The sequence below is a fragment of the Rattus norvegicus genome, chromosome 6, assembly GCF_021556685.1.
Source record: "Rattus norvegicus strain SHRSP/BbbUtx chromosome 6, alternate assembly SHRSP_T2T, whole genome shotgun sequence".
NCBI lineage: Eukaryota > Metazoa > Chordata > Mammalia > Rodentia > Muridae > Rattus > Rattus norvegicus.
In genome coordinates, this window is record NC_141539.1 from 138,691,589 (window position 1) to 138,708,385 (window position 16,797).

The 16,797-nt window shown below is 40.8% G+C and overlaps 3 gene segments (V, D, J or C); 1 reads left to right on the forward strand and 2 right to left on the reverse strand.

The window, feature by feature from the left end:
• The window catches only part of LOC134479197 (Ig gamma-2A chain C region-like), a 398,327-nt gene that overhangs the window by 259,623 nt on the left and 121,907 nt on the right, over positions 1-16,797 (reverse strand).
• Positions 1-16,797, reverse strand: part of LOC148005507 (Ig gamma-3 chain C region-like) — a 53,178-nt gene that overhangs the window by 13,095 nt on the left and 23,286 nt on the right.
• Positions 16,501-16,797, forward strand: part of LOC148005508 (Ig gamma-3 chain C region-like) — a 36,610-nt gene continuing 36,313 nt past the window's right edge. The window contains 1 exon segment of the C gene segment in view: positions 16,501-16,617. Coding sequence covers positions 16,608-16,617 — 10 coding nt within the window.

The window sequence follows — 16,797 nt, forward strand, 5'->3', positions numbered from 1 at the left end:
GCTATGATCAAGTTAACTTATAAAAGAAGACATTTATTTAAGGGTTTACAATTTTAGAGGGTTAGAGGGCATGGTCACCATGATTGGGAGCATGGCAGTAAGCAGGTAGGCATGAAGGTGAAGCCGTAGCTGAAAGCTTACATCTTGATCTACAAACACGAGGTAGAGAGAGCTAACTGAGAATGGCATGGGCTTTTGAATCCTCAAGACCTGCTTCCCGTGACACAGCCCCTCCAACAAGGTCACACCACCTGATCCTTCCCAGACGGTTCTACTGATTGGGAACCAAGGATTCAAACACGCGTCTACAGGGGCCATTCTCATTCAAACTACTCTGGACAGTAACAAGTCAGGGAAGTAAAAAGGGAGATACAGGACTGCAGGAGCCTAGATGGCAGGGAAGGCAAAGTTGACAAAGAGGATGGAAGGTCAAAGGAGGGAACTTCACAAAGACACGGACTAGTTAGGAAACCTTACAGTGGAGTGGGGTCCAGACAACGTAGGTGAGTAATTCAAGTGAGCATCTGCTGCTAACAAGCCCAGTTTCTGAATTTTGCCTGATCTTCGCAAAGGGCCAGGGAGGGCCCTGGGAAGGATTAGGAAGATGTCTTCCAAGGTCTTGGGTCCACCTATGTCTGATAGGGCACTCACATATTCCTCCTATATTGTAGCCAGAACCACAGCCTCATGCTTTCTTTCTGGATCCTGGCTGTGGGGACATTTCTGACTCCATGGTGATCTGGGGATGCCTAGTCAAAGGCTAGTTTCTTGAGCCAATGACCATGTCCTGGAACCCTGGAGCCCTGTCAGGTGGTGTGCCTGAACAAATGTCTATGTCCTAGAACCTCTGTTTCCTGTTCAGTGGTGTATAATCTTCCTACCTGTACTGAAGTCTGGATTCTACTCCCGCAGTGGCTCAATGACTAATCCTGGCAGTGCCAGGGCTAACAAGACCGTCATCTGCAATGTAGTCTACCTGGCCAGCAAGACCAAGTGGACAAGGAAGTTGGTAAGAGGGTAGCTTTGGGATTGAGGGGTTCACTGATCAGACTAGATCAGACTCCTGCCTAGACAAATCAGGTTGGGCAGCCTTTACCAGGGAAGGTAACGTAGTTCAAGTTGATAGGAGCTCCTGTTTGTATGTCTTTTGGAGTCTGTTGATGTACCTTTCATTCAAGGAGTGAACCCTCATGTTGGAGGCTTACATGCCATCTTCTGGTCACCCTACTTGTCAAAGATCATATTGAGAAGCAGCCTGACCTGAACTTACATTAGAGTCAAGCTCTTCCCCTCCGTGGCTTGGTGCCTTCTCTTTTTCAGACCTCATTACTTCCCACTCTTCCTTTTAGAATATCTGGGGGCTCTGAGGCCAAGATCATCAAGTGTCCCATGTGTCCAGATGAATCACTTAGCTTTGCTTCCCAGCTCCAAGATGAGGAAGAGTACCCAGGCTGTAGGGTGTCTCAGGTCCTGAGCCATCTCCACTTTTCATCACCAGCTCCTGAACTCCTAGGGTGAGAAAGTCTATCTTCAACTTTCATCCAAAGTCCAAGGATGTCTCTGACTTCCAAGATCATATATATGGCCCTGAGCCAGGAGGTCCAATTCAACTGGTTCATGAATGATAATCAGGTGCACATGGCTCAACTTGCAGGCCTGCAAGGAGCAATACAACAGAACCTTCCAGGTAATCAGCATTTTTAGCCAACATTGGCTGAAGGGCAAGGAATTCAAATGCAAGGTCAAAAGTGGACCCTTCTCAGTCTCCATTGATAAAAAAAAAAAAACCCCACATGATCATCTCATTAGATGCTGGGAAAGCATTTGACAAAATCCAGTAGATTGAAGTATTTTTTGGGTATATTGCCCATGAGTAGTATAGTTGCATTTTGAGATAGAGTGATTCTCATCTTTCTGAGGAACTGCCATACTGATTCCCATAGTTGCCTTACAAGCTTGTGTTGCCACCAGCAATGAATGAGTGTTCCTCTTTCTCCACAGCATCACTAGTATGAGCTGTCATTGTTTTTGATATTAGACATTCCGACAAATGTAAAAACGAAACCTCAGAGTACTTTTGATTTGCATTTTTTTGATTACTAAAAATGTTGGACATTTCTTTAAATGTTTCTCAGCCATTTGAGTTTCTTCTTTTGAGAATACCGTTTAGATAAGTACCCCTCTTTTAAGTTGGGGTTACTTTTTTTCTTGATGTCCAGCATTTTTCAGTTCTTTATGTATTTTGGTTATTAGTCCTCTATCAGATGTGTGGTTGGTAAAACTCTTTTCCCATTCTGTAGGCTGTTGCTTTGGTCTGAGTGACAGTGTCCTTTGCCATTCAGAAGCTTCTCAGTGTCATGAGGTTCTATTCTTCTTTTTCTTTTTACTTTTTTAATTAGATATATTTTTATTTACATTTTAAATGTTATTTCCTGTACATAAGTCCCTTATACCCTCCCCCTCCCCCATACGGGTGTTCACCCCCATCCACCCCCTTTACCGCCCTCCGACTTTCCCCTGCACTGGGGGTCAAACCTTGGCAGGACCAAAGGCTTCCCCTTCCACTGGAGCCCAACAAGGCCATTCTCTGCTACCTACTCAGTTGGAGCTCTGGGTCAGCCCATGTATAGTCTTTGGGTAGTGGTTTAGTCCCTGGAAACTCTGGTTGGTTGGCATTGTTGTTCTTATGGGGCCACAGCCCATCCAGCTCTTTCAGTCCTTCCTCTGATTCCCCCAAAAGGGGGTCCTGTTCTTAATTCAGTGGTTTGCTGCTAACATTCACTTCTGTATTTGACATGCTTTGGCTGTGTCTCTCAGGAGACATCTATATCTGTTCCCTTTCAGCATGCACTTCTTAGCTTCATCCATCTTATCTAGTTTTGGTGGCTGTACATATATGGACCACATGTGTGTCAGGCTCTGAATGGCCATTCCTTCAGTCTCTGCTCTAAACTTTGCCTCCATATCCCCTCCTATGGATACTTTTCCCCCTTTTAAGAAGGAGTGGGGGCATCTGCATTTTGGTCATTCTTCTTGAGCTTCCTGTGGTCTGTGGATTGCATCTTGGGTAATTCAAACTTTTTGGCTAATATCCACTTATCGATGAGTGCATACCAGGTGTGTTTTTCTGTGATTGGGTTACCTCACTCAGGATATTTTCTAGTTCATTCCATTTCCCTTTGAATTTCATGAAGTCATTGTTTTGATAGCTGCTCAGTACACCATTGTGTAAAAGTACCATATTTTTTTGCATCTATTTCTCTCTTGAAGGGCATCTGAGTTCTTTAGAGCTTCTGGCTATTATAAATAAGGCTGCTATGAACATAGTGGAGCATATGCCTTTGTTGTATGTTGGAGGATCTTTTGGGTATATGCCCAGGAGAGGTATAGCTGGGTCCTCAGGTAGTGCAATGTCCAATTTTCTGAGGAACCTCCAGACTGATTTCCAGAGAGGTTGTACCAGCTTGCAATCCCACCAACAATGGAGGTGTGTTCCTCTTTCTCTACTTCCTCCCTGGCATTTGCTGTCACCTGAGTTTTTGATCTTAGCCATTCTCAGTGGTGTTAGGTGAAATCTCAGGGTTGTTTTGATTTGCATTTCCCTGATGACAAAAGATGTTGAACATTTCTTTAGGTCCTTCTCAGCCATTTGATATTCCTCAGCTGAGAGGTTTTTTTTTTTTTAGCTCTGTATCCCATTTTTAAAATAGGATTATTTGTCCCCCTGCAGTCTAACCTCTTGAGTCCTTTGTATATTTTGGATATTAGCCCTCTATCAGATGTAGGATTGGTAAATATCTTTTCCTAATCTGTTGGTTGCCGTTTTGTCTTAATGACAGTGTCCTTTGTCTTACAGAAGGTTTGCAGTTTTATGAGGCCCCATTTGTCTATTCTTGATCTTAGAACATAAGCCATTGGTGTTCTGTTCAGGAAAATTTCCCCAGTTCCCATGTGTTTGAGACTCTTTTCCATTTTTTTTTGTATTAGTTTGAGTGTATCTGGTTTGATGTGGAGGTCCTTTATCCACTTGGACTTAAGGTTCGTTCAGGGAAATAAGAATGGATTGATTTACATTCTTCTACGTCCTGACCTCCAGTTGAACGAACTCCATTTGTTGAAAATGCTATCCTTCCACTGGATGGTTTTAGCTCCTTTGTCAAAGATCAAGTGACCATAGGTGTGTGGGTTCATTTCTGGGTCTTCAATTCTATTCCACTGGTCTATCTGTCTGTCTCTGTACCAATACCATGCAGTTTTTTATGACTATTGCTCTGTAATACTGCTTGAGGTCACAGATGGTGATTCCCCCAGAAGTTCTTTTATTGTTGAGTATAGTTTTCGCTATCCTGGGTTTTTTGTAATTCCAAATGAATTTGCAAATAGCTCTTTCTATCTCTATAAAGAATTGAATAGGAATTTTGATCAGGATTGCATTGAATCTGTAGATTGCTTGAATTGCATTGAATCTGTAGATGGCCATCTTTACTATATTAATCCTGCCAATCCATAAGCATGGGAGATCTTTCTTTCTTCTGAGATCTTCTTCAATTTCTTTCTTCAGAGACTTGAAATTCTTGTCATATAGATCTTTCACTTGCTTGGTTACAGTCACACCAAAACATTTTATATTATTTGGGACTATTGTGAAGGGTGTCATTTCCCTAATTTCTTTCTCAGCTTGTTTATCCTTTGAGTAGAGGAAGGCTATTGATTTATTTGAGTTAATTTTATTCCCTGACACTTTGCTGAAGTTGTTTATCAGGCTTAGTAGTTCTCTGGTGTAACTTTTGGGGTCACTTAAGTATACTATCCTATCATCTGCGAATAGTGATATTTTGACTTCTTTCCTTCCAATTTGTATTCCTTTGACCTTCTGTTGTCTGCTTGCTCTTCCTAGGATTTCGTGTACTATATTGAATAAGTAGGGAGAGAATGGGCAGCCTTGTGTAGTCCCTGATTTTAGTGGGATTGCTTCAAGTTTCTCTCCATTTAGTTTGATGTTGGTTACTGGTTTGCTGTACATTGCTTTTACCATGTTTATATATGGGCCTTCAATTCCTGTTCTTTCCAGGACTTTTTATCTGGAAGGGGTGTTGAATTTTGTCAAATGCTTTCTCAGCATCTAATGAAATGATCATGTGGTTTTTATCTTTGTTTGTTTATATAGTGTATTACATTGATGGATTTTCATATATTAAACCATCCCTGCATCCCTGAGATGAAGCCTATTTGATCATGATGGATCATTATTTTGATGTGTTCTTGGATGCGGTTTGCAAGAATTTTATTGAGTATTTTTGTGTCAGCTTTCATAAGGGAAATTGGTTTGAAGTTCATTTCTTTGTTGGGTCTTTGTGTGGTTTTGGTATGAGAGTAATTGTGGCTTCATAGAAGGAATTTGGTAGTGCTCTATCTGTTTCACTTTTGTGGAATAGTTTGGACAGTATTAGTATGAGGTCTTCTATGAAGGTCTGATGGAATTGTGCACTAAACCCATCAGGTCCTGGGCTCTTTTTGGTTGGGAGACTTTAAGTAATTGCTTCTATTTCTTTAGGAGTTATGGAATTGTTTAACGGTTTATTTGTTCCTGATTTAACTTTGGTACCTGTTATCTGTCTAGAAAATTGTCCATTTCCTCCAGATTTTCAAGTTTTGTTGAATATAGGCTTTTGTACTAGGATCTGATGTTGTTTTGAATTTCCTCAGATTCTGTTGTTATGTCTCTCTTTTCATTTCTGATTTTGATAATTTAGATACACTCTCTGTGTCCTCCGGTTAGTCTGGCTAACGGTTTATCTATCTTGTTGTTTTTCTCAAAGAACCAGCTCCTGGGTTTGTTGATTCTTTGTATAGTCCTTTTTGTTTCTACATGGTTGATATCAGCCCTGGTTTGATCATTTCCTGCCTTCTACTCCTCTTGCGTTTTTTTTTTATTTGCTTTTGTTTTAGAGCTTTTAGGTGTTCTGTCAAGCTGCTGACATATGCTCTCTCCTTTTTTATTTTGAAGGCACTCAGAGCTATGAGTTTTCCTCTTAATACCACTTTCATTTTGTCCATAAGTTTGGGTATGTTGTATCTTCATTTTCATTAAATTCTAAGAAGTCTTTAATTTTTTCTTTCTCTTCCTTTACCAAGTTGTCATTGAGTAGAGTGTTATTCAACTTCCATGTATATGTGGGCATTCTGTAATTATTGTTGTTATTGAAGACCACCCTTAGTCCATGGTGATCTGATAGGATTCATGGAATTATTTCTCTCTCCCTTTGTATGTTGAGGCCTCTTTTGTGACTGATTATATGGCCAATTTTGGAGAAGATACATGAGGTGCTGAGAAAAAGGTATATCCTTTTGTTTCAGGATGGAATGTCCTATAAATATCTGTTAAATCCATCTGGTTCATAATTTCTGTTAGTTTCTCTATGTCTCTGTTTAATTTCTGTTTCTATGATATCTCTATTGATGAGAGTGGAGTATTAAAGTCTCCTAATATTATTGTGTGAGATACAATGTGTGATTTGATCTTTAGTATGGTTTCTTTTATGAATGTAGGTGCCCTTTTATTTGGAGCATAGAGCATAGATATTTAGGATTGAGAGTTCATCCTGGTGGCCATTTACTTTGATGAAAATGAAGTGTCTTTCCTTATCTTTTTTGATGACTTTTGGTTGAACGTCAATATTATTTGATATTAGAATAGCAGCTCCAGCTTGTTTCTTCAGACCATTTGCTTGGAAGGTTGTTTTCCAGCCTTTGTCTCTCAATGTCTGTCTTTGTCTCTGAGGTGTGTTTCCTGTACGCCTGGGTCCTCTTTATGTATCCATTCTGTTAGTCTATGTCTTTTTATTGGGGAATTGATACCGTTGGTGTTGAGAGATATTCAGTAAGAGTGATTGTCGCTTCCTGTTATTTTCATTGTTTCAGGTGGAATTATATTTGTGTGTCTCTCTTTTGCTTTCATTTCAAGGAGATCACAGTCTTCCTTTTTGTATGGCATAGTTTCTCTCCTTGTGTTGGAGTTTTCCATCTATTGTTCTTTGTATTGCTGGATTTCTAGAAAGATATTGTGTAAAGTTGGTTTTGTCATGGACTATCTTGGTTTCTCCAAGAATGTTAATTGAGAGTTTTGCTAATTGTTAATTGAGAGATATTGTAGCCTGGGGTAGCATTTGTGTTCTCTTAGGGTCTGTATGACATCTGTCCAGGATCTTCTGGCTTTCACAGTCTCTGGTGAGAAATCTGGTGTAATTTTTATTGGTCTGCCTTTATATGTCACTTGACCTTTTCCCCTTACTGCTTTTAAGATTCTTTCTTTGATTTGTGCATTTGGTGTTTTAATTATTATGTGACAGGAGTTATTTCTCTTCTGGTCCAATTCATTTGGAGTTCTGTAGGCTTCTTATATCTTTATGGGCATCTCTTTCTTTAGGTTAGGGAAGTTTTCTTCTATAATTCTGTTGAATATATTTACTGGCCCTTTAATTTGGGAGTTTTCACTTCCTTCTATACCTATTATCCTTAGGTTTGATCTCATTGTGTCCCGGATTTCCTGTTTATTTTGGGCTAGGAGCTTTTTTGTTTTACATTATTTTTGATGGTTGTGTAGATGTTTTCTATGGTATGTTCTGAATCTGAGATTCTTTCTTCTATTTCTTGTAATCTGTTGGTAATGCTTGAATCTATGACTCCTGGTCTCTTCCTTAGGGTTTCTCTCTACAGGGTTGTCTCCCTTTGTGCTTTCTTTCTTTTTTTTTTCACACTTTCCCCCATATTTATTAACTTGAGTATTTCTTATTTACATTTCGATTGTTATTCCCCTAACCCCTCTCTCTCCCCTTCTACATGGGTGTTCCCCTCCCCATCCTCCCCCCATTACCGCCCTCCCCCCAACAATCATGTTCACTGGGGGTTCAGTCTTAGCAGGACCCAGGGCTTCCCCTTCCACTGGTGCTCTTACTAGGCCATTCATTGCTACCTATGAGGTTTGAGCCCAGGGTCAGTCCATGTATAGTCTTTAGGTAGTGGCTTAGTCCCTGGAAGCTCTAGTTGCTTGGCATTGTTGTTCATAAGGGGTCTTGAGCCCCTTCAAGCTCTTCCAGTTCTTTCTCTGATTCCTTCAACGGGGGTCGGTCTCGTTCTCAGTTCAGTGGTTTGCTGCTGGCATTTGCCTATGTATTTGCTGTATTCTGACTGTGTCTCTCAGGAGAGATCTATATCTGGCTCCTGTCGGCCTGCACTTCTTTGCTTCATTCAACTTGTCTAATTGGGTGGCTGTATATGTATGGGCTACATGTAGGGCAGGCTCTGAATGGGTGTTCCTTCTGTGTCTGTTTTAATCTTTGCCTCCCTATTCCCTGCCAAGGGTATTCTTGTTCCCCTTTTAAAGAAGGAGTGAAGCATTCGCATTTTGATCATCCATCTTGAGTTTCATGTGTTCTGTGCATCTAGGGCAATTCAAGCATTTGGGCTAATAGCCACTTATCAATGAGTGCATACCATGTGTGTTTTTCTGTGATTGGGTTACCTCACTCAGGATGATATTTTCCAGTTCCAACCATTTGCCTATGAATTTCATAAAGTCATTGTTTTATTTTATTTTATTTTATTTTATTTTATTTTATTTTATTTTATTTATTATCTTGAGTATTTCTTATATACATTTCAAGTGTTATTCCCTTTCCCGGTTTCCGGACAGACATCACCCTCCCCCCTCCCCTTCCTTGTGGGTGTTCCCCTCCCAAACCTCCCCCCATTGCCACCCTCCCCGCATAGTCTAGTTCACTGGGGGTTCAGTCTTAGCAGGACCCAGGGCTTCCCCTTCCACTGGTGCTCTTACTAGGATATTCATTGCTACCTATGGGGACAGAGTCCAGGGTCAGTCCATGTATAGTCTTTAGGTAGTGGCTTAGTCCCTGGAAGCTCTGGTTGCTTGACATTGTTGTACTTTTGGGGTCTCGAGCACCTTCAAGCTCTTCCAGTTCTTTCTCTGATTCCTTCAACAGGGGACCTATTCTCAGTTCAGTGGTTTGCTGCTGGCATTCGCCTCTGTATTTGCTCTATTCTGGCTGTGTCTCTCAGGAGCGATCTACATCCGGCTCCTGTCGGTCTGCACTTCTTTGCTTCATCCATCTTGTCTAATTGGGTGGCTGTATATGTATGGGCCACCTGTGGGGCAGGCTCTGAATGGGTGTTCCTTCAGTCTCTGTTTTAATCTTTGCCTCTCCCTTCCCTGCCAAGGGTATTCTTTTTCCTCATTTAAAGAAGGAGTGAAGCATTCACATTTTGATCATCCGTCTTGAGTTTCCTTTGTTCTAGGGATCTAGGGTAATTCAAGCATTTGGGCTAATAGCCACTTATCAATGAGTGCATACCATGTATGTCTTTCTGTGAGTGGGTTAGCTCACTCAGGATGATATTTTCCAGTTCCAACCATTTGCCTACGAATTTCATAAACTCGTTGTTTTTGATAGCTGAGTAATATTCCATTAACCACACAAAGACCCAACAAAGAAAGAGAACTTCAGACCAATTTCCCTTATGAATATCGACGCAAAATACTCAATAAAATTCTGGCAAACCGAATTCAAGAGCACATCAAAATAATCATCCACCATGATCAAGTAGGCTTCATCCCAGGCATGCAGGGATGGTTTAATATAAGGAAAACCATCAACGTGATCCATCATATAAACAAACTGAAAGAACAGAACCACATGATCATTTCATTAAAGTCATTGTTTTGATAGCTGAGTAATATTCCATTGTGTAGATGTACCACATTTTCTGTATCCATTCCTCTGTTGAAGGGCATCTGGGTTCTTTCCAGCTTCTGGCTATTATAAATAAGGCTGCTATGAACATAGTGGAGCACGTGTCTTTTTTATATGTTGGGGCATCTTTTGGGTATATGCCCAGGAGAGGTATAGCTGGATCCTCAGGCAGTTCAATGCCCAATTTTCTGATGAACCTCCATACTAATTTCCAGAATGGTTGTACCAATCTGCAATCCCACCAACAATTTAGGAGTGTTCCTCTTTCTCCACATCCTCGCCAGCATTTGCTGTCACCTGAGTTTTTGATCTTAGCCAGTCTCACTGGTATGAGGTGAAATCTCAGGGTTGTTTTGATTTGCATTTCCCTTATGACTAAAGATGTTGAACATTTCTTTAGGTGTTTCTCAGCCATTAGGCATTCCTCAGCTGTGAATTCTTTGTTTAGCTCTGAACCCCATTTATTAATAGGGTTATTTGTCTCCCTGCGGTCTAACGTCTTGAGTTCTTTGTATATTTTGGACATAAGCTCTCTATCAGTTGTAGGATTGGTAAAGATCTTTTCCCAATCTGTTGGTTGCCGTTTTGTCCTAACCACAATGTCCTTTGCCTTATAGAAGCTTTTCAGTTTTATGAGATCTCATTTGTCGATTCTTGATCTTAGAGCATAAGCCATTGGTGTTTTGTTCAGGAAATTTTCTCCAGTGCCCATGTGTTCCAGATGCTTCCCTAGTTTTTCTTCTATTAGTTTGAGTGTATCGGGTTTGATGTGGAGGTCCTTGATCCACTTGAATTTAAGCTTTTTACAGGGTGATAAGCATGGATCAATCTGCATTCTTCTATATGTTGACCTCCAGTTGAACCAGCACCATTTGCTGAAAATGCTGTCTTTTTTCCATTGGATGGTTTTGGCTCCTTTGTCAAAAATCAAGTGATCATAGGTGTGTGGGTTCATTTCTGAGTCTTCAATTCTGTTCCATTGGTCTATCTGTCTGTCTCTGTACCAATACCATGCAGTTTTTATCACTATTGCTCTGTAATACTGCTTGAGTTCAGGGATAGTGATTCCCCCAGAAGTTCTTTTATTGTTGAGGATAGTTTTAGCTATCCTGGGTTTTTTGTTATTCCAGATGAATTTGCAAATTGTTCAGTCTATCTCTCTGAGGAGTTGGATTGGTATTTTGATGGGGATTGCATTGAATCTGTAGATCGCTTTTGGTAAAATCACCATTTTTACTATATTAATCCTGCCAATCCACGAGCATTGGTGATCTTTCCATCTTATGAGATCTTATTCAACTTCTTTCTTTAGAGGTTTGAAGTTCTTTTCATACAGATCTTTCACTTGCTTGGTTAAAGTCAAAACAGGGATTTTATATTATTTGGGTCTATTATGAAGGGTGTCGTTTCCCTAATTTCTTTCTCGTCTTGTTTCTCTTTTGTGTAGAGGAAGGCTACTGATTTATTTGAGTTAATTTTATACCCAGTCACTTTGCTGAAGTTGTTTATCAGGTTTAGTAGTTCTCTGGTGGAACTTTTGGGATCACTTAAATATACTATCATATCATCTGCAAATAGTGATATTTTGACTTCTTCTTTTCCAATCTGTATCCCCTTGATCTCCTTTTGTTGTCTGATTGCTTTGGCTATATATATTCAAGAAGTATATTGAATAAGTAAGGAGAGAGTGCGTAGCCTTGTCTAGTCCCTGATTTTAGTGGGATTGCTTCAAGTTTCTCTCCATTTAGTTTAATGTTAGCAACTGGTTTGCTGTATATGGCTTTTACTATGTTTAGGTATGGGCCTTGAATTCCTATTCTTTCCAGGACTTTTATCATGAAGGGGTGTTGAATTTTGTCAAATGCTTTCTCAGCATCTAATGAAATGATCATGTGGTTTTGTTCTTTCAGTTTGTTTATATAATGGATCACGTTGATGGTTTTCCGTATATTAAACCATGCCTGCATGCCTGGGATGAAGCCTACTTGATCATGGTGGATGATTGTTTTGATGTGCTCTTGGATTCCGTTTGCCAGAATTTTATTGAGTATTTTTGCGTCGATATTCATAAGGGAAATTGGTCTGAAGTTCTCTTTCTTTCTTTTTTTTTTTTTTTCCGAGCTGGGGACCTGAAGTTCTCTTTCTTTGTTGGGTCTTTGTGTGGTTTAGGTATGAGAGTAATTGTGGCTTCATAGAAGGAATTTGGTAGTGCTCCATCTGTTTCAATTTTGTGGAATAGTTTGGATAGTATTGGTATGAGGTCTTCTATGAAGGTCTGATAGAATTCTACACTAAACCCGTCTGGACCTGGGCTCTTTTTGGTTGGAAGACCTTTAATGATTGCCTCTATTTCATTAGGAGTTATGGTGTTGTATGAATGGTTTACTTGTTCCTGACTTAACTTTGGTAACTGGTATCTGTCTAGGAAATTGTCCATTTCCTCCAGATGTTCAAGTTTTGTTGAATATAGGCTTTTGTAGTAGGATCTGATGATTTTTTGAATTTCCTCTGATTCTGTAGTTATGTCTCCCTTTTCATTTCTGATTTTGTTAATTTGGACACACTCTCTGTGTCCTTTCGTTAGCCTGGCTAAGGGTTTATCTATCTTGTTGCTTTTCTCAAAGAACCAGCTTTTGCTTCTGTTGATTCTTTGTATGGTCCTTTTTGTTTCTACTTTGTTGATTTCAGCTCTGATTTTTATTATTTCCTGCCTTCTACTCCTCCTGGTTGTATTTGCTTCTTTTTGTTCTTGAGCTTTTAGGTGTCCTGTGAAGCTGCCGATATATGCTCTCTCCTGCTTCTTTCTGCAGGCACTTAGAGCTATGGGTTTTCCTCTTATCACAGCTTTCATTGTGTCCCATAAGTTTGGATATGTTGTACCTTCATTTTCATTAAATTCTAAGAAGTCTTCGATTGCTGTCTTTATTTCTTCCTTGACCAGGTTATCATTGAGTAGAGCATTGTTCAACTTCCATGTATATGTGGGCATTCTTCCCTTATTGTTATTGAAAACCAGCTTTAGGCTGTGGTGGTCTGATATAACTCATGGGATTATTTCTATCCTTCTATATCTGTTGAGGCCTGTTTTATGACCAATTATATGGTCAATTTTGGAGAAAGTACCATGAGGTGGTGAGAAGAGGTATTTCCTTTTGTTTTAGGATAGAATGTTGTATAAATATCTGTTAAGTCCATTTGGTTCATGATTTCTCTTAGTCTGTCTATGTGTCTGTTTAATTTCTGTTTCCATGATCTTTCCATTGATGAGAGTGGGGTGTTGAAATCTCCTACTATTATTGTGTGAGGTGCAATATGTGCTTTGAGCTTTCGTAAGGTTTCTTTTATGTATGTAGGTGCCCTTGTATTTGGAGCATAGCTATTTATGATTGAGAGTTCATCTTGGTGGATTTTTCCTTTGTTGACTATGAAGTGTCCTTCCTTATCTTTTTTGATGACCATTGGTTAAAATCGGTTTTATTCGATATTAGAATGGCTACTCCAGCTTGCTTCTACAGACCATCTCTTTGGAAAGTTGTTTTCCAGCCTTTTACTCTGAGGTAGTGTCTGTGGTACATCTACACAATGGAATACTAGTCTCCTATCAAAAACAATGACTTTATGAAATTCATAGACAAATGGATGGAACTGGAAAATATCATCCTGAGTGAGGTAACCCAATCACAGAAAAACACACATGGTATGCACTCATTGATAAGTGGATATTAGCCCAAATCCTCGAATAACCGTAGATCCACAGAACACATGAAACTCAAGAACGATGACCAAAATGCAAATGCCTCACTCTTTCTTTAATAGGGGAACCAGAATATCCTTAGGAGCAAATAGGGAGGCAAAGTTTAGAATTGAGGTAGAAGCAACCCCCATTCAGAACCTGCCCCACATGTGGTCCATACATATACAAACACCAAACTAGATAAGATGGATCAAGCAATGAAGTGCAGGCTGACAGGAACCGGATGTAGATCTCTCCTGAGAGACACAGCCAGAATACAACAAATGCATAGGCGAATGCCGTCATTAAACCACTGAACTGAGAATGGGACCCCTTTGAAGGAATCATAGAAAGGACCGAAAGAGCTTGAAGGGTCTTGAGACCTCATATGAACAACAATGCCAACCAACCAGAGCTTCTAGGGACTAAGCCACTACCCAAAGACTATACACGGACTGACCTTGTGCTCCCACTGCATAGGTTGCAAAGAATAGCCTAGCATGGGCACCAGTGGAAGGGGAAGCCTTTGGTCCTGCCAAGACTGAACCCCAATTCAATGTGATTGTTGGGGGGAGGACAGCAATGGGGGGAGGATGGGGAGGGGAACACTCATAGAGAAGGGGTGGGGGAGGAGTTAGGGGGATTTTGGTCCGGAAACCGGGAAAGGGAATAACAATTGAAATGTAAATAAGAAATACCCAAGTATTTTCCGAAAGAAAAAGAAAAGAATTTGGAAACCACCCAGATGCTCTTCAACAGTAGAATGGATACAGATAATATGGTACATCTACACAATGGAGTACTATTCACCTATCAAAAACAATGACTTCATGAAATTCATAGCCAAATGGGACTAGAAAATATCATCCTGAGTGAGGTAACCCAATCACAGAAAAACACACATGGTATTCACTCACTGATAAGTGGATATTAGCCCAAAAGTTCCAATTACTCAAGATAACAATCCACAGACCAATGAAGCTCAAGATGAAGGACAACCAAAGTGTGAATGCTTCAGTCATTATTAGGAGGGGAACCTAAAACATTCATAAGAATGTCTATGGAGTCAAAGTTTGGGTTAATGAGTGAAGGAATGGCCATTCAGAGCCTGCCCCACCTGGGTATACAGCCCATTTATATACAGCCAGCAAAACTAGATAAGAGTGATGAAGCTAAGAAGTGCATGCTGACAGGAGCCTCATACAGCAGTCTCCTGAGAAGTACAGCCAGAACATGTCAAATACATCGGTGACAACTAGCAGCAAAGCATTGAAATGAGAACAGGATCCTTGTTGGAGTTATTAGAGAAAGGATTGAAAGAGCTGAAGGGGCTTGCAACCCCATAAGAATAACAATGCCAACTAACCAGAGCTCCCAGGGACTCAACCACTATCAAAAGACTATACATGGACAGACCCATGGCTCCAGCTACATGTGTAGCAGAGGATGGCCTTGTTGGGCACCAATGTGAAGAAAAGCCCTTGTTCCTGCCAAGGCTGGACTTTTCAGTGTAGGGTAATGTCAGGGTAGGTAGGCGGGAAGGGGGCTTCGTTCCCCTTGTAGAAGAAGGGGGAGGTGGATGGGATAGGGGATTTATGGATGGGAAAGCAGGAAAGGGGATAACATTTGAAATGTAAATAAAAATATCCAATTAAAAATAGTAAATGATGAAGAAAGTGTCAGAAATAGAATATGTTATTAAACTCCCATCACCATTGAACATTAAACATCTCCTACCAGGAGTGATTTCCTTCCTTCACAAATTGCAGGAAGCTCCAACTATATGTGTAGCAGAGGAAGGTCTTGTTGGGCACCAATGGAAGAAGAAGCCCTTGGTTCTGCCAAAGTTGGAACCCCCAATATAGTGGAATGTTGGAAAGGCTGAAAGGGGGGGTTGTTGGGGAGAGGAACATCCTTGTAGACAAAGGGGAGGAGGATGGGATAGGGTGCTTATGTCTGGGAAATCAGGAAAGGGAATAACATTTGAAATCTAAATAAAAAAATTCAATTAAAAGAAAACAAAACAAAAAAACAAGGACTTCATGAATTTTTTTCAGGCAAATGAATGGGACTAGAAAATATCATCCTGAGTTAGGTAACCCAGCCCCAGAAGGGCATGCATGATGTGTACTTGCCTACAATTGTATATTAGCCATAAAATACAGGACAACCATGCTGCATTCAACAGACCCAAAGATGTCAAATAACGGGGAGGTCCCAAGGGAGGATATTCAAATCTCATGCAGAATGGGAAGTAAAAGTTATCTGAGGTGAATGGAGGGAGTGAACTGTATAGGAGAGAGGATGGGCCAGGGAACAGGCAGGGGTTAGATCATGTGTCGAGAGAACTGGGGAGAGAGAAGGGAATTAAGTTGTTTGCAGGGGAGCGGCATCTCTAGGGTGTTCCAGAGATCTGGGGATGGGGAGGCTTTAGGGAATCTATGGGGTTGAATCTAGCTTAGACTCCTAGCAATGGCACATATGGAGCCTGAAATGGTCATCTCTGTACACTGGGAGGACTCCCAGTGGAGGGATTTAGAGAGTATCCCACCCACAAAGCCTCCACCCAAAACTTGTCCTGCCTATAAGATGTGGAAGGACAAAGATGGAGCAGAGACTGAGGGAATGGTCAACCAATGACTCGCCCAAATTGAGATCCATCCTATGGGCTAGAACCAATCCCTGACACTGTTACGATATCCTGTAGATTTGCAGAAAGGAACATAGCATAACTGTCCTCTGAGAGGCTCCACCTAGTAACTGACTTGAACTGATTCAGAGATTTCCAGTCAAACATTTGACTGAATTTTGGGGAGTCTTGTGGAAGAGTTGGGGGAAGGATTCGGGGAGTGGATAGAAACTCCATAAGGGGACCAACAGAGTCAACTAACTTGAAACCTGGGGAGCTTTCAGAGATGAAACCACCAACCAAAGAGCATACAAGGGCTGGACCTAGACCACTCCTCATTTGTAACAGGTGTGCAATTTGTTCTTCATGTAGGTCACTGTCCCAGACTCTGTTGCCTTTCTGTGGATCCTGTTCCTGTACTTGGACTGCCTTGTCTGGCCTCAGTGGTATAGAATGCAGCTAGTCCTTCAATGACTTGATGTGCCATGGTGAGTTGGTACCCAGGAGTCCTCCCTCTTCTCAGGGTAAATAGGGAGGAGTGTTAGGAGGAAGGACGTTTTGTGTGAGGAGGACTAGGAGGAGGCGGAGGAGGGGCGCTGTGTTCAATATGTAAACTGAATAACTTTCATCTGTGGTTAAATATGTCTCTTACTTTATTAAATCATGTT